This window comes from Saccopteryx bilineata, chromosome 3 (genome assembly GCF_036850765.1).
Source record: "Saccopteryx bilineata isolate mSacBil1 chromosome 3, mSacBil1_pri_phased_curated, whole genome shotgun sequence".
Classification (NCBI taxonomy): domain Eukaryota; kingdom Metazoa; phylum Chordata; class Mammalia; order Chiroptera; family Emballonuridae; genus Saccopteryx; species Saccopteryx bilineata.
This window is the reverse complement of record NC_089492.1, coordinates 313,974,759-313,996,000: the sequence shown is the minus strand read 5'-3', so window position 1 is coordinate 313,996,000 and position 21,242 is coordinate 313,974,759. Positions and strand designations below refer to the sequence as shown.

Sequence of the window (21,242 nt, the reverse complement as noted above, 5' to 3'; positions counted from 1 at the left end):
AGAGAGAGAGAGAGAGCAAGAAGAAGGAAGGGAGAAAGAAAAATAGAGGAAGGGAGAGAGAGAGAAGCATCAACTTGCTGTTCCATTTAGTTGTGCACTCACTGGTCGCTTCTCATATGTACCCTGACTGGGGATTGAACCTGCTACCTCCAAGCGCAGGGACAACTCTACCCACCGAGCCACCGGCTAGAGCCAACAGGGAGTTCTTTATTTTTATATGTCTCAGTTAGGAAGTCTGTTTCAGTGGATTCAGCTGCTCAGCAGGATCAGGGGACTGGTTCAGCAACGTCGTGATTCTCTGCTTTTCCCTCAGTCGTGAGCTGACTGCCATAGCTCCAGGCGTCATGTGTGTATTCTAGGCGTGATGGGTAGTGTCACCCTGTGTAGCGAGCAAGCTGTCCCCTGCCCAATTCCAGGGGGCAGCATTTACTATGTAGGCTGTGGAAACAGGACCTTGTAGTATTGTAGAATGTACGAGGCTATCCTAGGGAAGAGGCAGCATGGGTAATATTATTTCTCTCTTTGATAGAGAAAATAATATATTCCCCAGAATCCCCCTGGTATACTTCTACTTATGTCCCATTGGCCAGAATTGGTCCCATGGTTGCAAGGCAGTCTGGGAAAGAAAGTATTTAGGTTTTCATCTTCTTTAGAGGGGTACAGGCATGGAAGAGGGTCAACCAGAGCTTGCTTTTTTTTTTTTTTTTTATAGCTTTGCAAACACTCAATTTTTTATTTTATTTTATTTTATTTTATTTTATTTATTCATTTTAGAGAGGAGAGAGAGAGGGAGAGAGAGAGAGACAGAGAGAGGAGAGAGAGACAGGGGAGAGGAGCTGGAAGAAGCATCAACTCCCATATGTGCCTTGACCAGGCAAGCCCAGGGTTTTGAACCGGCGACCTCAGCATTTCCAGGTCGATGCTTTATACACTGCGCCACCACAGGTCAGGCTCAACCAGAGCTTTTATGGATGTAAGTGATAGCATCCCATATGGGATGTAAGTGATAGCATCCCAACTCAAATGGACTGAGGGAGAGGAAAAAAGAATTTGTTCTATTAACTAACAATTTCTAGAGGTAGCACAGTGCTTCTGATCAGGATGCATCCAGATCCTCAGAGGTGTCACTGGGGATATGTCTTTCCTCTCTCAGCTATACTTTCTTCATGTTAGGAGTCAGTCATTCTTGGCAGTGCCCTCCCGTGGGGACAAGATGACTGTGGACCACCTTGGTACCCTTCCTCCACTCCTAAAGAGAACTTCTCTTGCCCATTCATTTTGCTCATAATCTCAGAGCTGTCTTTCACTGGCCTGGTTTTGGTCATGTGCTCCCCTCAGACCAATCAGCTCTGGCCAGAAGATGTGATAGTATGATTGGCTGGGTCTGGGGCACCAGGTCACTGCAGAGCTGGGGAGTGGGCTCGAACTTACCCAATCCCCACCACTGAGGTGCGGGGTGATCCCTCCAAGGAAAATTGAGGCACCCTTAACAGAAGGGCCAGGTCTGGTGGATAGGCAAAACAACAGCTGTCCACTAGAGATTTCAGGCCATTAACCCTTATCTCAGAATTGTCTCTAACACCTGACCCGCCAAATCTCCCTGAGGTGTGATGATCTCCCTTTTGGCCAGTCACCTCACCAGGGAGGACTTGTGATTGTCTATTAACCCCTGTTGTCTGAGCAGTTTCTTTTTCCACCCAGACCATGGGTTCCAGGAGGTTAGGTGCCCTGGCTTCTCTATTTCCCACCTGTCCACAACCCAGGTGGGCACCCACAGGGTATCTGGTAAGGATTTGATGACTGAATTCCTGTTTTTTCTTATATACCTCTTCCTCACACTCCTTCCCAGAGTCCACAAACACATCAGAGCTGCGGATTTGCCGAATCAACAAGGAGAGTGGGCCGTGCACGGGTGGCGAGGAGCTCTACCTGTTGTGCGACAAGGTGCAGAAAGGTGAGGGGCCTGGGGCTGCAAGGCAGTGGATGGGCGGCAGGGATGGGCAGGCCGCCCAGGAGGCTGGGAGGGGAGGAGCAGCTGGCTAATCCAGGCAGCAGGGCAGAAAGATCTAGAGCTCTGGTTTTGGAGTCAGACACAGCCGACTGGTTCTTTCCTTCACGGAGTTACTCATTCACATGCAAAGATGGAGGGCCAGCTGTGCTGGCCACTCTGGGTGCCAGGCAGGCGTTGCCACCACGAACTCACTGTCTGGGAGACTCATACAAAAATCATGGAATTGCACAAATCACAATGCTTTATGATCGTTGTGATAAGGACTGTGGATGAATGAAGAAAACGGAGGGCAGGCGAAGCATCTCCTCTATGTCACTCATGTGTGTTCAAATGTCCCTTCTTCAAATAAGGTTTTTTTAAAAGAAAACTTCCATCTAAGGTGGCCTGTCTATGAGAAGGCAGGAGGGAGCTTTCCCTTTCATTGTATATAACTTTTCTGTATCCTTTGTATTTTCTATCATGTTACTCTATTATAAGTAACATCACCACCAAGAGTAATAATAATAAACATAAAGTAATATTTATCTTGCTCTTACTATATGCCAACCTCTGTTGTAAGCGCTTCACATACCTTATTTGTAAGATCATCTACCATATTTCTCTATGTATAAGACACATCTTAATTTTGGGGCCTAAATTTTTTTTTCTTTTTTTTGTATTTTTCTGAAGCTGGAAATGGGGAGGCAGTCAGACTCCCACATGTGCCCGACCGGGATCCACTCGGCACGCCCACCAGGGGGCAATGCTCTGCCCATCCGGGGCGTGCTCTGTTGCAACCAGAGCCAGTCTAGCGCCTGAGGCAGAGGCCATAGAGCCATCCCCAGCGCCCGGGCCATCTTTGCTCCAGTGGAGCCTTGGCTGCTGGAGGGGAAGAGAGAGAGAGAAAGGAAGGAGAGGGGGAGGGGTGGAGAAGCAGATGGGCGCTTCTCCTGTGTGCCCTGGCCAGGAATCGAACCCAGGACTTCCGCACACCAGGCCGATGCTCTACCACTGAGCCAACCGGCCAGGGCTGGGGCCTAAATTTTGAATAAAGTTATTGAACTGAAGTTTCACTCATCATAAAATTTATTCAAATCATCATTGTCAAAACTCCCATCCATTAGCTTCTCCTCATCTGTGTCTGATGACGAATCACTGTCTTCAATGATGAGTGCAAAAACAAGCGTGAAAAAGTAGGAAATGCAAGTAAAAAAAACTACAACCTCTGTATAAGACGCACCCAGATTTTAGACCCCAAATTTTTCAGAGAAAGGTGCATCTTTTTTTTTTTGAACATTTCATGTGCTTTTATTTTTTTTTTCTTTTTCTTTTTCTTTTTTTTTTTTTTTTTTTTTTACAGAGACAGAGAGAGTCAGAGAGAGGGATAGATAGGATAGACAGACAGGAACGGAGAGAGATGAGAAGTATCAATCATCAGTTTTTCGTTTTGACACTGTAGTTGTTCATTGATTGCTTTCTCATATGTGCCTTGACCGTGGGGCTATAGCAGACCGAGTAACCCCTTGCTCGAGCCAGTGACCTTGGGTCCAAGCTGGTGAGCTTTGCTCAAACCAGATGAGCCTGCGCTCAAGCTGGCAACCTCAGGGTCTCAAACCTCGGTCCTCCGCGTCCCATTCTGACGCTCTATCCACTGTGCCACCGCCTGGTCATCAAATCTTATTTCTATCTGCCTAGCTATGTGACCTTGAACAAGTTACTTAACCTTTCTGTGCCTCAGTTTCCCCACCTGTAAAATGGGTATTATAATAATAGGCTCTACCTCAAAAAACTATTAGGAACTACTGTGTTTCCCCATGTATAGTATGCACCTTTCGTCTGACCTGTGGTGGTGCCGTAGATAAAGTGTCGACCTGGAACGCTGAGGTTGCCGGTTTGAAACCCTGGCTTGCCTGGTCAAGGCATATATGGGAGTTGATGCTTCCTGCTCCTCCCTTCTTTCTCTCTATCTCTCTCTCTGCCTCTCTTCTCTAATATGAATAAATAAATAAAAATAATTTTAAAAAATAAATAAGCCTGACCAGGCGGTGGCGCAGCGGATAGAGCATCAGACTGGGGTGCGGAGGACCGAGGTTTGAGACCCCGAGGTTGCCAGCTTGAGCGCGGGCTCATCTGGTTTTAGCAAAGCTCACCAGCTTGGACCCAAGGTCGCTGGCTCGAGCAAGGGGTTACTCAGTCTGCTGAAGGCCCACGGTCAAGGCACATATGAGAAAGCAATCAATGAACAACTAAGATGTTGCAACGAAAAACTGATGATTGATGCTTCTCATCTCTCACCATTCCTGTCTGTCTGTCCCTATCTATCCCTCTGTCTGACTCTGTCTCTGTAAAAAAAAAAAAAAGATTTGAATTGAGGCAGACTGTGCTGTTCATCATTTCTTCTTGGAGGAAAAACAATAAAGAGAATTGAAAAAAATTCCAGAAGATGTGAAAAGGTAGTATTTGGAGAAAAATAATACTGGGAAAAGGGATAGAGAAGAATGGCTAGAGGGGTTGTGGGGCATAATTTTACTAAGGTGGCCATGGAGGACCCCTCTCGGGAGATGACATTAGAGGCATGAAGGATTATGTGGCTGTATGGGGAAAAGTATTCTAGAGCAAGGAACAGCAAGTGCAAAGGCCCTGAGGCAGGCCTGACCTGTGGTGGCACAGTGGGATAGAGTGTTGACCTGGAACACTGAGGTCGCCGGTTCGAAACCTTGGGCTTGCCTGGTCAAGGCACATATGGGAGTTGATGCTTCCTGCTCCTCCCCCTTCTCTCTCCCTCTCTCTCTCTCTCTCTCTCTCTCTCCTCTCTCTCTAAAAATCAATAAAGAAAATATTAAAAAAAAAAAAAAAGGCCCTGAGGCAGAAATAGGTGTGGTTGTTAGAGGGACAAAAGTAGTAAGAGGGCGCCTGACTAGGCGGTGGCGCAGTGGATAGAGCATTGGACTGAGATGCAGAGGACCCGGGCTCGAGACCCCGAGGTCATCAGCTTGAGTGCGGGCTCATCTGGTTTGAGCAAAAATCCCACCAGCTTGAACCCAAGGTCGCTGGCTCCAGCAAGGGGTTACTCGGTCTGCTGAAGGCCCATGGTCAAGGCACATATGAGAAAACAATCAATGAACAGCTAATGATTGATGCTTTTCATCTCTCTCCGTTCCTGTCTGTCTGTCCCTGTCTATCCCTCTCTCTGACTCACTCTCTGTCTCTGTAAAAAAAAAAAAAAAAAAAAAAAAAAAAAAAAAAGTAGTAAGAGGGCATTGAGAGGGGAGGAGAGTGGGAGAAACTGCCACAGCCAGCAGCATCCCCACAGCCTTTCTCAGGTTGTGTGATTATATAGCTAATGTCTGTATCCCCCACTGGGTCATAAGGAGAGGCAGGACCTGGCACTGTCTTGGTGAGCAACTGTGTCCCCAAGACCACCCGGTCCAGGGCCAAGCACACATGAGGTTATCAGGAAAAAAACCTTTTTTTTTTTTTACTAATTTTTTTTGGCTACAAGATTCACTTTTTAAAAAGACCATTTAAAGCATTTTAAAGTGTACAGTTCAGTGACATTTACAGCTAGTGCTTGACTTATGACCACGATTGGTTCTGACAGACCGGTCATAACACGATTTGGTCGTAGGTTGAGTAGGCTATATGTACAGTACTGTGAAATGATGTTATAAAAATCTTTTTTTTTTAATTTTAATTATTTATTTATTTATTCTTAGAGAGGAGAGAGAGAGAGACAGAGAGACAGAGAGGGAGAGAAGGGGGGAGGAGCTGGAAGCATCAACTCCCATATGTGCCTTGACCAGGCAAGCCCAGGGTTTCAAACCGGCGACCTCAGCATTTCCAGGTTGACGCTTTATCTACTGCGCCACCATAGGTCAGGCCTATAAAAATCTTTAAGTCATATTTTATCATAATTTTCTTTCATTATTGTTATATATCATAATTTGTTCATTTTATGCCATTTGTATCATCTCTACACCATTTTGTTTCTTTGTTATAACTGTTGATCGCATGGGTGCAGAACCTTTCACAGCTTCACGAATTCTTTATATTTCAAAATCATTGACACAGTCAAGTGTGATAACTTCATGTCATGTGTGATCACATTCAATTTTTTTCCTCCTTCATACTGCTTAATTACCTTTATTTTTGTGCCGAGATCTATGGCCTTTCTTTCCTTCTTGGCAGGCTGAGGCATAGACAAAGACAATTTCCTCTTGGTAGACATCTTGGGAGGGGTTTGATGAAAAATATCCAAGACACAAAACACAAATTGCTGTACTGAGTCTGGGATAAGAGTTGAAATGGTTCACACAGAGATGGTAGTGCTGCTGGAAGCTGGTCCACTCTGTCGTACGCCCAGCTGGGCAATGCTTGCGCCAGATGCGGAGCAGTGGTGGCTAGCGATTGTGGTCATAAAGTCAAATGGTCGTAAGTCGATCAATACCTGTGTGAGTGTGTATTTGCAAGGTTGTGCCACTATCACTCTTTGTTCCAAGACAATTGCATACCTCAGAAAGAAACTATCCACATTCTTCATCAAAAAAAGAAAAATGGAAGAAACCCTGTATCCTTTAGCAGTCACTCCCTGTTACCCCCTCCTCCAGTCCCTGGCACCTACTAATCTGTGTTCTGTCTCTGGATTTGCCTGTTGTGGACATTTCACATAAACAGGATCATATACTGCATGACCTTGTGTGTCTGGCTTCCTTCACTCAGCATCGTGTTCTCATCCATGTTGTGATCTGTGTCAGTGCTTCACTCCTTTTTATGGCTGAATACTATTTCGTTTTATGTATGACTCCACCACATTTTGTTTGTCCATTCATCTGTTGATGGGCATTTGGATGATTTCTACCTCTTGACTATTCTGAATAGTGCATGAATATTCATGGACAAATTTTAGAGTGAACACCCATCTTCAGTTGTTTAGATATATACCCAGGAGTGGGACGTTCTTAAGAAATTTTGAGCCACAGAGGGTGGCTCCTCTGTACTGGCCCCATGCTAGGTCTTGTGCTGGGCAGTGCTGGGACACAGCAGTGGCAGAGACAGTTCCGGGCCTCAGAGGGGTCTTAGTTCAATGGGAGGGAGGGACAGAGATACAAGTTACCAATGTGGGGAATGCCGACAGGGAAGAAAACAAAGTGCTGAGACTGAACAACAGGAAGACCAGACATGGTCTAGGAATCTGGAAAGGCTTCCCAGAGGAGGTGACATTTGAGCTGACATCTGAGGAGTTGCGAGGGGATTGTTAGTGGTCTCAAAGTTGGGACCAGGGCAGGAAAACCATTCCAGGTATGGGTGAATAACTAGAGGCAGGTATGAGTCCTGCTCCACCATTTATTGACTAGCCAATTCAGGCAGGTACCTTTCCCTCCTGAGTCTCCATTTCCTCAGCATTAAAATGAGTCACTGGTTGGAAGACAAGGGATCCCAACCATCCAGGAAGTACACTACAAAGAGTTAGCATTTTCTGATAATTTTCTGAGTGCCAGGCCTGGAGTTAATACTTTGCTAATAGGAACACTCATGCTTAATATAGACTGAGCACTTATTACATACTTTTTTTTTTTTTTTTGTACTTTTCTGAAGCTGGAAACGGGGAGAGACAGTCAGACAGACTCCCTCATGCGCCCGACCGGGATCCACCTGGCACGCCCACCAGGGGCGACGCTCTGCCCACCAGGGGGCGATGCTCTGCCGCTACCAGAGCCACTCTAGCGCCTGGGGCAGAGGCCAAGGAGCCATCCCCAGCGCCCGGGCCATCTTTGCTCCAATGGAGCCTTGGCTGCGGGAGGGGAAGAGAGAGACAGAGAGGAAGGAGGGGGTGGAGGTGGAGAAGCAAATGGGTGCTTCTCCTGTGTGCCCTGGCCGGGAATCGAACCCGGGTCCCCCACACGCCAGGCCGACGCTTTACCGCTGAGCCAACCGGCCAGGGCCTTATTACATACTTAATATAGACTGAGCACCTCGTCTAAGCCCCTCACATTAAGTGATTTGTTTAATCCTCTTAGAACCCTGTGAAGTAGGTACTATGATTTTTCCTTTGTTAAGGTGAGGAAACTAGGCCTAGAGATGTCAGCTAACTTCCCCAAGCCCTGGCAGAGCTGGTGGTGAAGAGCTCAGCCTGCCTGGGTTTCCATGTTGGCTCTACTTTTTGCTTACTGTGTGACCCTGAACAAATGACTTTACCTCTCTGTGCCTTTGCTTCCTCCTCTGTGTAATGGAGCTCCTAAATGTACCTTCTTTATAGGGTTGTTGTGACTTAGAGGTAATCTATGTGTGCCTGACACATATAAAGCCCAGTATGTGGTGTTGCTGTGATGAGAGAGGCTATGCAATAAGATAAGAAAAAGAACAGCAGGTAGAATAGCATTCTGAATCCTGACTATTCCCTAGTCAGGATAAGTCTCTTAACCCCTCCAAGCCTCAGTTTCTTCCATATTTAAAGTTGGTATGTAGAAAATAATCACCCTGGCCAGGTAGCTCATTTGGTTATTGCGTGGTCCTGATACATCAGGGTTGTACTTTGATCCCCAGTCAGGGCACATACAAAATCAACCAGTGAATGCATTAATAAGTAGAACAACAAACTGAAGTTTGTCTCTCTCTCTCTCTCTCTCTCCTCCCCTTCCTCTCTCTGAAATAAATTAATAAATTAAATTTTTTTTCTTTAAGAAAAGGAGAGTTAACATAGCAGATCTGAGACATACTTTTTTTTAACAGGGACAGAGAGTCAGAGAGAGGGATAGATAGGGACAGACAGACGGGAACGGAGAGAGATGAGAAGCATCAATTATCAGTTTTTCGTTGCAACACCTTAGTTGTTCATTGATTGCTTTCTCATATGTGCCTTGACCGTAGGCCTTCAGCAGACTGAGTAACCCCTTGCTAGAGCCAGCGACCTTGGGTCCAAGTTGGTGAGCTTTTGCTCAAGCCAGATGAGCCCGCGCTCAAGTTGGCAACCTGGGGTCTCAAACCTGGGTCCTCCACATCCCAGTCCAACGCTCTATCCACTGCGCCACCGCCTGGTCAGGCCTGAGACTGTTATATTTTGAAAGGTCTGCTTACAAGGTTGGCCCTTGGCTAGCTTCTGCGAACTTGTATTTTGAGAGGGGCCCTACTGTTTCCTGACTGATAACAGTGGCTTGCCATGCCTACACTGTTTGTATGAGCAGCATGGTTTGTGTAAAAGACCTGCTTTCCTTCTGGGAGCCTGGAATTTGGGTGTGTGCAAGGCGGAGGATACTTAGGTGACCAGAACCCACTAAAAACCCTGGGCTCTGAGTGTCTAAAAAGCTTCCCTGATAGACAGTATTTCGTGTATGTTGTCACATTTCGTCACTGGAGGGAACTGGCATGTCCGGTGTGACTCCACTGGGAAAAGACTCTTGGAAGCTTAAACCTGGTTTCCTCTGGACTTTGCTCCAGGCACCTTTTCCCTTGCCTGAGGGTGCTTGTTCTCTTTTTGCTGTAATAAATCATAGCCATGAGTATAGACCAGGGGTCCCCAAACTACGGCCTGCAGGCCGCATGCGGCCCCCTGAGGCCATTTATCCGGCCCCCACCGCACTTCCAGAAGGGGCACCTCTTTCATCGGTGGTCAGTGAGAGGAGCATAGTTCCCATTGAAATACTGGTCAGTTTGTTGATTTAAATTTACTCGTTCTTTATTTTAAATATTGTATTTGTTCCCGTTTTGTTTTTTTACTGTAAAATAAGATATGTGCATTGTGCACAGGGATTTGTTCATATTTTTTTATAGTCTGGCCCTCCAATAGTCTGAGGGACAGTGAATTGGTCCCCTGTGTAAAAAGTTTGGGGACCCCTGGATAGACTATAGGTGGAGTTCTGTGAGGCCCCTTTGTGAATCACTGAACCTGACAGTGGTCATGAGGGCTCCTGACACAGTGGAAATATTAATTCTACTGGGTTGTTAAAAGGTGTAAATAAGCCTGACCTGTGGTGGCGCAGTTGATAAAGCATCGACCTGGAATTCTGAGGTCACTGGTTTGAAACCCCGGGCTTGGTCGGTGAAGGCACATATGAAAAGCAAAAACTATGAGTTGATCCTTCTCATTCCTCACCACCCTACCCCTCCTTTCTTTCTTTCTCTCTCCCCCTCTCTCCCTCTATTCTCTAAGATCAATAAATAAAATCTAAAATAATAAATAAAAAAATGGATAGTGCCTGACCAGGCGGTGGCGCAGTGGATAGAGCGTTGGACTGGGATGCGGAGGACCCAGGTTTGAGACCCCGAGGTCACCAGCTTGAGTGTGGGCTCATCTGGTTTGAGCAGAGCTCACCAGCTTGGACTGAAGGTCGCTAGCTCGAGCAAGGGGTTACTCGCTCTGCTGTAGCCCCTGGTCAAGGCATATATGAGAAAGCAATCAATGAACAACTAAGGTGTCACAACGAAAAACTAATGATTGATGCTTCTCATCTCTCTCCATTCCTGTCTGTCTGTCCCTCTGTCTGTCCCTCTCTCTGACTCTCTGTCTCTGTAAATACAAAAAAAAAAAAAGGATAGTGACTGACACACAGGTGCTCAACCAAAGGTTAGCTACTACAATGATTAATTTTAGTCTTAGGAACATTAATTTTGATTTTGGGGAAGACTGAGTGAGCTGGGGGCCCAGTGGGCCACAGTCTTTGCTTTGCTGATGTTCCTACTTTCCCACAGAGGATATATCGGTGGTGTTCAGCAGGGCCACCTGGGAAGGCCGGGCTGATTTCTCCCAGGCCGATGTGCACCGCCAGATTGCCATCGTGTTCAAGACACCGCCATATGAGGACCTGGAGATTGTTGAACCTGTGACAGTCAATGTCTTCCTGCAGCGGCTCACTGACGGGGTCTGCAGCGAGCCTCTACCCTTCACATACCTGCCTCGGGACCATGGTAAACACAACAACGCAGGGTGACCCACTACCCCAGAGACCAGGTCTTTGACCTCGCTTGGGGCAACTCTGATGAGAAAGGAGAAAAGTCAGAAGTAGAATGCAGACTCAGAGCTACACAGACTGGAGTTTAAATCCTGGCTCTGCTCCTTATGGGCTGTATGACCTTGGCCTCTCAGAGTTCTCCTGTGCAAAATGGAAATAATAATAGTACCCACATCGTGGCATTTTGGGAGGATTAATCATGTCTCTCCTCATCACAGCTGCTCATGCTTGGCCCTGTGCTAGGTAGTACTGAGGTCACAGCAGTGACCAAATCACTCCAGCCCTACCCTCACGAGTCTCAGTCCTATAGAGGGTAGGCCCATTCCCATACAGTGATAACAAGAGTGGACAAGTCTGGGATGGAATTGCTCAGGAGACTCAGATTGCCCAGAGTGAGCACCTTACTCAGATTTTGGATTTAAGGAGGGCTTCCTGGTGGAGGGGAAAGCTGAGCTGAGGATAGGAGGATGTCTAAATAGTTCCCCAGGGAAAGGGTGGGAGTTGAGGAAGAGTGTTTTAAGCAGTTAGAACAGCAAGTGCAAAAGCCCTGAGGCAGGATGGTGCCTGGAGTATTCTAAGAACAACAAAAATCAGTGTGGCTAGAAATGGATTTGGTTGGGTTTTGTATTTTTCTTTAAGATTTTATTTATTGATTTTAGGAAAAGGATAAAGACAGAAAGAAGGCAGGGGAAGGTGTGGGAAGCATCAACTTATAGTATGCTGCTCACAGAAATTAGGGGATATTTCCAAATGAATATGAAGTGATAAAAAGAAGCATTTGATTTTTTTTATTAAACAAGAACATCAGAAAAGCAAACAACAAGCCAAAGAATGTTGTTCAATTATGCAAATGAGATACAAAACCAACTTTTATTTCATTGGTGAAAATGCACCATACAAAAGGCTAAAAGTACTGGAGCATCTGCACGTTCCCTGAGCAGTGCAGATAATTTTTGTGAGCAGTGTAGTTGCTTCTCACATGAGCCTTCACTGGGCAAGCCCAGAGTTTTGAACCAGGGACCTCAGCATTTCAGGTTGACACTTTATCCACTGTTCACCATAGGTCAAGCTGGTTGGGTTTTATTCTGATGAGTATGTGGGCATCTATTTGCATTTGTTGGCCAAGAACTAGAAGAGCTCAACAACTCCCCAAATGGTCTTGATAGATTACTCTTTATGTCCCTAATGTCTTCTGAACAGACAGCTACGGCGTGGACAAGAAGCGGAAACGGGGGATGCCTGATGTCCTTGGGGAGCTAAACAGCTCTGGTATGTCCCCCTCTGCCCCTTCCCACACCCATCTCCAGTCCCTGGCAGGGGATGACTGACCCCACTGCCCTGTCCTGCCCCACGCTGGGGAGGAAGGGCTCTTGGGATTCAGGGGTCCTCGTTTCTGCCTTCCCTCAGACCCCCATGGCATCGAGAGCAAGCGGCGGAGGAAAAAGCCGGCCTTCCTGGACCACTTCCTGCCCAGCCACGGTTCAGGTGGGTCCTGGCTCTGTGCCAGCCTCTGCCCCTTAGGGTGGGCTGCAGGTGAGCTGCAGCCCTGCTTTTCTGGCTTCTTCTGGCCCCTCAAAAGCTCCCACAAGGCCAGTGACACACTGGTTAGCCAGCAACATAAAGTGGGAAGGAGAGCTGCTCTGGGTGCAGTTTGGAGGCTCTGATCTCTGCTGGACCAACTACTTGCTGTGTGACCTTTGCCAAGTTGCTCTACCTCTCAGGGCCTCAGAGGCGCACCTGAAAAGTCTCACCACATACCTACCTCACTGGTCTTTTACATTTTTTATGTATTTATTTTACAGACACTGTATGATATGCTAATAAGTGTTCTGTGTACCCGGCAAGATGGGTGCTATCATCCCCCACCAGTCCCTGTTTCACTGGTGAGAAAACTGAAGCTCAGAGAGGCAGAGTCTCTTGTCTAAGGTCACTCAGTTAGTCCATGGTGGAGCAGGGAGTTGCATCTGGGCATCTGTATAGATGAGTGACAGTGAGTGTGAAACAGGTACTAGGGAGGAGATGGATAAATGGGGGTGGTTTTCTGAGACAGCCGACCTTAAATTCAGAGCCTGCCTCTAGCCCAACCATCCTCTGACCTCTTCTCCCCCTGCCTTCAATTCACATGCCAGCCTCCAGTCCCCATGAACTCCTACCCTATCTGGTTGCCATCAGAGACCTACCACCTGCTGACCACTAGCTGTAAGAACATTATCGCCAACATCTCACTGCCCCAGGACACCCAGCTCCCAGCCAGTCCCACTCTGGAGATTGCACCACCATCTGTTGTCCCCCCACCCCACTGCAACCGGCAGCCAATGCCCAGCAGTTCCCAGCCCTAGCCCATTTCGTCCATCTCCAATCCCTAATCCCCAAAGCCCCTCCTCGTCAGCCACCTGCCATTCATCTACTCCCTCCATCACCCCAGTTTCCCAATGTCTAAAGCCCCCCTTTCTCGTTCTTGGGGCAAAGCTGCCCTGGCACTATAGTATAATGGTTAGATGCATGGCTTCTGGAATCAGACTGTGTTTGAATTCTGAGACTACAATTTAGCCACTGTGTGATCTGTTTGGGCCTTAGTTTACTCATCTGTCAGATGGAAACCCTACCTCTCTGGATCCTTTATAGAATTTATTGAGGTTATGTCACACAGTTATTTAGCACAGTGACTGTGTCCATATGTTAGGAACTTGTCAGAAATCAGGGACACTTGCATTTTTTAAAGATTTGATTTACTGATTTGACACAATAGGGTAGGAGAGCGAGGAGTATCAACTCAGTTGCTTCACTTTAGTTGTTCATTGATTGCTTGTCATATTTGCCTTGATCAAGTAAGCCCAGGGTTTCCAACCTCAGCGTTTCAGGTTGATGGTCTATCCACTGTGCCACTGCAGGCCAGGCACCTGCATTTGTTATGATTATGTTTAATGGTATTCACAGCAAAACCCAAAATAACAGGGGCTTCAATTGGACAGAATTTTGTCCTCTCATATAAACACAGTCCAGAAGTAGGTGGCCCAGGGATGTCTTGGTAGCTGCATGATTACCAGAGTCCCAAATATATTCCTTTTTCAACTCACAGTTTCCATCTTGTGGGTCAAATGTGTGCTGTGGCTGCAACCATCATGCCCACATTCCAGGCAGCAGAACATAGTCACATGCGCATATGGAGCTACAAGGGAAGCTGGGAAATAGAGTCCTGGCAGCCCTGAGATAAGCATAATCAGCCTTTGCTGGTGAGGTTAGTCTTGTCTCAGGAAAAAGTGGTCCTCCTATAATGATGTTTGTCATTTTACCTTCTAGTTTGGAGACTGATGACTTCTCATTTGGGTCTCCCATGGTATAGATATCACTTTTGGGCTGTCTTTTTATTTATTTATTTTTTTACAGAGACAGAGAGTGAGTCAGAGAGAGGGATAGATAGGGACAGACAGACAGGAATGGAGAGAGATGAGAATCATCAATCATCAGTTTTTCATTGCGATACCTTAGTTGTTCATTGATTGCTTTCTCAGATGTGCCTTGACCATGGGGCTACAGCAGAGCGAGTAACCCCTTGCTCAAGCCAGCGACCTTGGGTCCAAGCTGGTGAGCTTTTGCTCAAACCAGATGAACCCATGCTCAAGCTGGTGACCTCAGGGTCTCGAACCTAGGTCCTCCACATCCCAGTCTGACGCTCTATCCACTGCGCCACCGCCTGGTCAGGCTGGTTGTCTTTATATTTAGGATGGCCTTTGAGCCTCTTCTCCTTCCTCGTTCTTTGGAAAAACTTCCCAGCACTGTAGAAGTATTGTTGCAACCCTTGTTCTCCTTGGGGTGAAAGCAAGCCATCCTGATAATACATGTAGCATGGTACTAGCCATTTGAATTAGAACGTGGCCAGAAGCTGACTCTAAAACCCACTATGCTTCCTTCCCTGCAGGCCCATTCCTCCCACCATCAGCTCTGCTGCCAGACACAGACTTCTTCCCCAGTGCCGTGTCCCTCCCTGGCTTGGAGCCCCCTGGGGGAACGGACCTCCTGGACGACAGCTTTCCCTATGAAACCACGACCCCCATGCTCTTTACTATGCTGGACATGCTGCCCCCAGCACCACCACTTGCCAGCGCTGTCACAGGCAATGGGGTGGCAGGGGCCACGGTTGGGGAACCACCTGACCCTGAGCCTCTGACACTGGACTCATACCAGACTCCAGTTCCTGGGGACGGAGGCACTGCCAGCCTTGTGGGCAGCAACATGTTTCCCAACCAGTACCGTGAGGCGGCCTTTGGGGGTGGCCTCCTGTCCCCTGGGCCTGAGGCCACGTAGCCCCCTTGGTGCCAGAATAAAGGCACTGGGTGAGGGGGAAGGTGGAAGGGGCCATGAAAACCCAACCAGGATGGTCAGTACCCCAATCCCCTTGGGATACACTTGGTCAGGTCTCCCAATCTCCTCATACTTCTGAATCGGACTTCTTCAGCATCGGCAAGAAGCTCTGCAGCACAGGTTTCCCCTGAGCCCATTTTACAAGTGAGAAAACTGAGTGCAGAGAGGAAAAGGGACTTCACTCCCATGCACTCAGCCCCCACAACTGGGGACACCTTTTCCCGGATGATTCTGAAGACTGTGCATATAGGAGGACGGTGCAGAACTCCAGCCCTTCTTCCCCATGAAGATAGCGGATCAGTTATTCAGTCTTCCCAATAAAGATGCGCTCTGAGCCTTGGGGGGTCTCGTTTCCTTTACGCTCAAATCCCGCAGGCTCGGCTACCTCCATTTCTCCCCGCCCTCCCCTCTCGGCCCCGCCCCTCGCCGTAGCGGAAGCGCGTTCTGCCATGCTCCGCCCCGCCCCTTCGCGCGGCCTCCCACTTCCGTTTCCGGTGCGGGCCGCGCGCGAGCGTATCGGTGGCTGGCGGCGACGAGGCGGTGAGTGCAGGCGTCGGGCCCGGATGTCCTAGCCTTTGGGCAGCGTGAGCCCCGCTTCGCCTTTGCTTCCGCGCCTCTCTGGGCTTCTGTGAGCCTCTGCTCGGCCCCAGCGCCGAGGGCTTCACACCCCTCACTTCCCCCGGCCTGCCAGGCCTCAGGCCGCGCCCCTGCCTCCGCCGTGGGCCGGAACTCGCCGCGGCGGACTCTGCAGCTGGCCACAGGTCCCGCCCTGTGTCAAAAAAACTTAGCTCGAACCCTCAGGCCCACACCCCAGTCCTCGAACCCTGTCCAAACCCTCGGGCTTCCCCCTCGCCCCCCGTCCACGAACCTTGCCTCTACACTCGGTCCACTTCCTCTCGCCTGCCAGCTTCGCCTCGCTCAGCCTCGGCTGCCTGTTTCACCCTGGCCCCATTCAGATTCCGTCTTTAGACCTCAGCAGTGCTGTAAAGAAAAACAGCACTCTCCCGTGTTCCTTCTCTGCCTGCCCCCACAAGCGTCGTCGTCGTCTTCCTCCACCTGCCCTCGATCTCCACCTCCATACAGCTACTCTCTTTCCACAGTTTTCCCCCTTTTCTTCCACCTGCCTTTATCTTCACTCTACAACCCATACCCATCTCCACGGATGGCTCCTGGTGGGAGCCATTTCAGCTCTTCCCCCTCCATTGACCTCCAGTCCCCAATTGCTTAGGATCTGCCTCCAGACACTTGCTTTTTCTATTCCAGAACCTCTTATTCTTCACTCCAGCGCCTTGAACCCAGGACAGTCCTTTCTGAGAGATGGATGCTCACTCTAGAATCACTTGGGGGGGGGGGTCAGAATGCCCAAGGTACTGGATCAGAGTTGTCAGGGATATGCCCCAGGATCTGGTGCACGGTTCTGCAGCCTTACTTGCTCTCCCTGAAGTTGGCATTCAGGATTAACTCTGTCACCAACTTGTAGGTGACTTTGATTCTCCCCATATGGTTTTTACAGCCCATCTGACACTCCCTTCTCATCCCCCAGGTTGAAGCCTCAGGCTTGGCCTCTCCACAATGTGGCACGAAGCTAGGAAGCATGAGCGGAAGCTTCGAGGCATGATGGTTGACTACAAGAAGAGGGCGGAGCGGCGGCGGGAGTACTATGAAAAGATTGTGAGTAACTGACCTCTAATCTGGGGGTTAGAGCTCCTAAGACGGTGGGGCCCTGGTCATCATGGTGAAATTTAGGCTGGGAAATATGCCAAAATAAGAGCCTAGTTTCTTAGATTATGCAGTCATTTCTTCAATGTAATCATTGGTAAAACCCTGCAGCATTCTGTTTGTTAACACATACTGTGGTGTTTGATGTGGCCTCAAAGCACAGAGCTGGTGTTAGCAGGAAGAAGGAAGGTCTTTGTTAACACTCAGAGCAGTCCAGATATCAGACAGCTGCTTCCAGGATGTTGTCTGTCTTGCTTACTGCTATATTCACAGTGCCCAGAGCTCAGCCACTCTCAATTGGCTTGGGACCCTGCAGGGGTGCATCAGTATTCATTAAGTGAACTTTGACCACTTCCCTCTCCTGTTTGATGCTTTGACGCTTCAGTTGCTTTGGGAGAGGAAACCAGACTTCATCCCATGACCTAAATGGCCCTTTTGGTCTGTCCTCCACTGGCCTCTCAGCTTCATCCTTGGGTCCTGTGTCCTTTTTTGTGTCTCTGCTACCACACATTGTGCCTGTCTTGCCTCCCTTCGTTTATGTATTTGACTCCTACTTTCATTGAGACTCCAGCTTGAGATTGCACTTGTGTACTAGGGTCAGTTTTCTTGTTAGATGATATTTGTATAGACATTCCTATTTTTGTTTCTGTATCATTGCCATAGCCTCCTCCCTGGTCTCCGGACCTTAAGTCTTGCTCCATCCAACCGACCGTCCTCAAAAGATTCAGAGATCTTTCTAAAACACGAAGCCGACCCTGTCCCTCCCTTGCTCAGAACTGCTCTGTGGCTCCCTAGTGCTCTTGGAGAAAACCCAGGTTCCTCAATACAACTTTCAAGGTGGTCCAGCTTTTGCCCCCCGTTCAGACACATGCCACCTGCTCTGTCTCATTCCTTTGCTCAAGCCATCTGGCATCCTCACTGCCTAGATGACTATCTCTAACACAAAAGATTATAAAGAGTGTAAGTTTATCTCCCAGAATTATATAGCCTTTTCTGGCCACAGGGCCTCTGCATGAACTCTTCCTATACCTAGTTAACTCCTATTCATCTGTCAGATCTCAATCCATAAGGCAGTCTTCCTTCATCCACCTCACTTGGTCAGTCAGGTGTCCCTATGAGTGCTGTCATGGTTCCCTGTCCTTCCCTTTGTAGAAGGAAACACAGCTGACTGCATATCCAGCTCTGTAAGATTGAGGATTAGGTATATTTGGGTTACATTTACATCCCAAGCTGGGGCCCAACAAATAGGGTTTGAAAGAATAGACTAACTAAAAACAGTGTAACAGTAGCAATTATCATTTTAATTGGTCCTTCTTGGGCACTAGGCTATGTGAGAAGAGCTTTAGATACACGATTTCTCTGAATCCTGAAAGTCACCAGTACGACAGGCTGCTCTCCCTGAGGGAGGGATTTCTGAGAGCTCCTCTCTTGCCTGCTGTCACCCATGAATGAACCACTGGGCTAAAGGGAGAGCCCATTTCTGGTGGTGTCAAAATAATTATTATAACATGACCATGAGGGCAGGGCCTGGCCTGTGTTGGTTATAGTTGAGGCCTCAGCATTGGGCCAGGAACACAACCAGTGCTCAGGAATGAATAGTTGCCATTTATTAAGGGCCTGTGGGGAGCCAGACCCAGCGCTTATTATTTTGGCGTACCCTTTCTAGTCCTCTCAGCAGGCCTGAAAGAATGGTATTGATCCTGTGTTAAAGATGAGGCTGAGCCCTGGCTGGATAGCTTGGTTGGTCAGAGCATCATTCTGATATACAAAGGTTGCCAGTTCCATCCTCAGTCAGGGCACATACAGAAACAGATTGATGTTTCTGTCTGTCTCTTTCTCCTTTCCTCTCTAAAATTAATAAATTTTAAAAAAAGTGATGCTGACAATAACAACTAGTACTATTAAGCATTTATGTTTTAACCACTGTGCTAAGCACTTAATACGTGTCTCTGCTTTATTAAATCCTCACCCCAGCCTAAGAGGTGGTGGTTCTTTTTTTTTTTTTTTTTTTTTTTAATTTTATTTATTGATTGTAGAGAGTGAGGAAGAGAGAGACAGACGGGAATATTGGTCAGTTCCTGTATGTACCCTGACCGGGGATGGAACTGGTGACCTCTGTGCTTTGGAGCAGTGCTCTAACCCAGTGGTCCCCAACCTTTTTTGGGCCACGGACTGGTTTAATGTCAGAAAATACTTTCACGGACTGGCCTTTAGGGTGGGACGGATAAATGCACAAAATAAAATTATGCAACCGGCGTAAAAACTGGTATTTTAAAATATAATTGTCAAACTTAGGAGACGAATGTAACAGAGGGAATCTGGTCATTTTAAAAAAATAAAATATCGTTCAGACTTATAAATAAAACAAAAATAATGTAAGTTATTTATTCTTTCTCTGTGGACCAATACCGGTCTGCGGCCGGGGGTTGGGGACCGCTGCTCTAACCAACCAAGTTATCAGCCAGGGCAAGGAGGCATTTCTTATCTCGTATTAGAGGCTCACAGAGTCATAGCCTACAGTCACATAGCCGGAGGGCAGAGCTGGCGCTCTAATCTGGCTCTCTGACCTTTGGTCTCTCTTAGCTCTTCACCACGCTTTCTGCCACGAAAATAGAAGTTCAGAAAAGTGTAGCAATTTGTCCAAGTGTAGCAAGATGACACAGCTGTGAAGCAGCATGCCAAAATGGTTAGGTCCTTAGAGTTTGTAGTCACAGAGCTCTGGGTTGAAATTTCAGCGATTTTACTTATGTATTTGTGACCTTTGACGAGTGACTGACTCCCGAGCCTGGTTGCCTCTTCCAAGTGTGAAATACTGTAACATGTAGAATCTGGTTTGGCTGTGAATAATAGAGACCTAAAACATCAGTGATTTAAACAAAATAAAATTTTATTTGGTACACAGTTCTGCTCAGGGACCATTTTGTTGTTTAGCTGTGCATGGCTTCTCTTCAGAGTGTTGTCTCAAGGTCTAAGAGGGCTGCTCAAGCTCTAGCCAGTATGTCTTCCCTCGGGACCAAGGTGCTCATGCCATTGTTAAGAAAGTTTCTAGATGTTTGCATATAATGCTTCGACTCATATCCCACTAGACAGAAAGTAGTCCTGTGGTCACATACAGCTGCAGGAAAGGCAAAGAGGTATAGACTATTCTGGGTGGCCTTGTGCCAGATATATTAGGAGTCCTGTTACTATTGGAGAAGATGGATGAACGTTGGTTGCCAGTTAATGGTCTGCCACAAATGGTGGGGACAAGAGCAGTTCCCTCACAGGGCCATTGGAGTATTCAGTGAAGATTGGGCACAGACCACTAAGCGTGGGCCTGCTTAGGGCAGCTTGCTCAGTAAACACTAGCTTTTGTTACTGAACTTGTTATTACCTGGTAGACCACAAATTTGCATTCAGGTCAATGAATGGTGCAGAGGAAAGAGGGCTAGAGTTGGGTCACTGTAAGGCAGGGGTCGGAACCTTTTTGGCTGAGAGAGCCATGAACGCCACATATTTTAAAATGTAATTCCGTGAGAGCCATACAACGACCCGTGTATGTTACACATTATCCAATAAAAATTTGGTGTTGTCCCAGAGGACAGCTGTGATTGGCTCCAGCCACCCTCAACCATGAACATGAGCGGTAGGAAATGAATAGATTGTAATATGTGAGAATGTTTTATATATTTTTTTAAATTTTGTTTATTTGTTTATTTATTTTTTACAGAGACAGAGAGTGAGTCAGAGAGAGAGATAGACAGGGACAGACAGACACGAGCGGAGAGATGAGAAGCATCAATCATTAGTTTTTCGTTGCGCGTTACAACACCTTAGTTGTTCATTGATTGCTTTCTCATATGTGCCTTGACTGTGGGCCTTCAGCAGACCAAGTAACCCCTTGCTGGAGCCAGCAACCTTGGGTTCAAGCTGGTGAGCTTTTGCTCAAACCAGATGAGCCCACGCTCAAGCTGATGACCCAGGGTCTTGAACCTGGGTTCTTTGCATCCCAATCCGACGCTCTATCCACTGCGCCACTGCCTGGTCAGGCGAGAATGTTGTTGTTGTTGTTTTTGTCCTTTGAGGCATTTTATTTGCATAAATGTATTACATCCCTAGAAAAATAATCCGAGGATTTTCCCTCCTGTGTGTTTCGTCTTGCTTCTTCATGGTCCATGATGCCCGCTGAAGTTGTCAGTACAATGAAACTTGATTAACCTGCCTGTGAGGTTCACAACAAGTTTCCC

At 47.5% G+C, this 21,242-nt stretch overlaps 2 protein-coding genes across 3 annotated transcripts in view; both read left to right on the top strand.

Annotated features, from left to right (window-relative positions):
- RELB (RELB proto-oncogene, NF-kB subunit) overlaps positions 1 to 15,628 on the top strand; it is a 41,081-nt gene extending 25,453 nt beyond the window's left edge. Inside the window, exons 7-11 of the mRNA XM_066271839.1 lie at positions 1,850 to 1,954; positions 10,676 to 10,891; positions 12,136 to 12,204; positions 12,343 to 12,420; positions 14,855 to 15,628. Of these exons, the coding sequence (XP_066127936.1) occupies positions 1,850 to 1,954; positions 10,676 to 10,891; positions 12,136 to 12,204; positions 12,343 to 12,420; positions 14,855 to 15,240 (854 nt within the window). The 3' untranslated portion in view covers positions 15,241 to 15,628. The remainder of the gene's footprint in view (positions 1 to 1,849; positions 1,955 to 10,675; positions 10,892 to 12,135; positions 12,205 to 12,342; positions 12,421 to 14,854) is intronic.
- A 163-nt stretch (positions 15,629 to 15,791) lies between these two features.
- The window catches only part of CLASRP (CLK4 associating serine/arginine rich protein), a 31,850-nt gene continuing 26,399 nt past the window's right edge, over positions 15,792 to 21,242 (top strand). For both annotated transcript variants that reach the window (XR_010730613.1, XM_066271838.1), the window contains exons 1-2: positions 15,792 to 15,837; positions 16,841 to 16,968. Coding sequence is in view for 1 of the 2 variants with exons in the window: in XM_066271838.1 (XP_066127935.1) it covers positions 16,870 to 16,968 (99 nt within the window). In the remaining variant the exon portion in view is untranslated. The remainder of the gene's footprint in view (positions 15,838 to 16,840; positions 16,969 to 21,242) is intronic.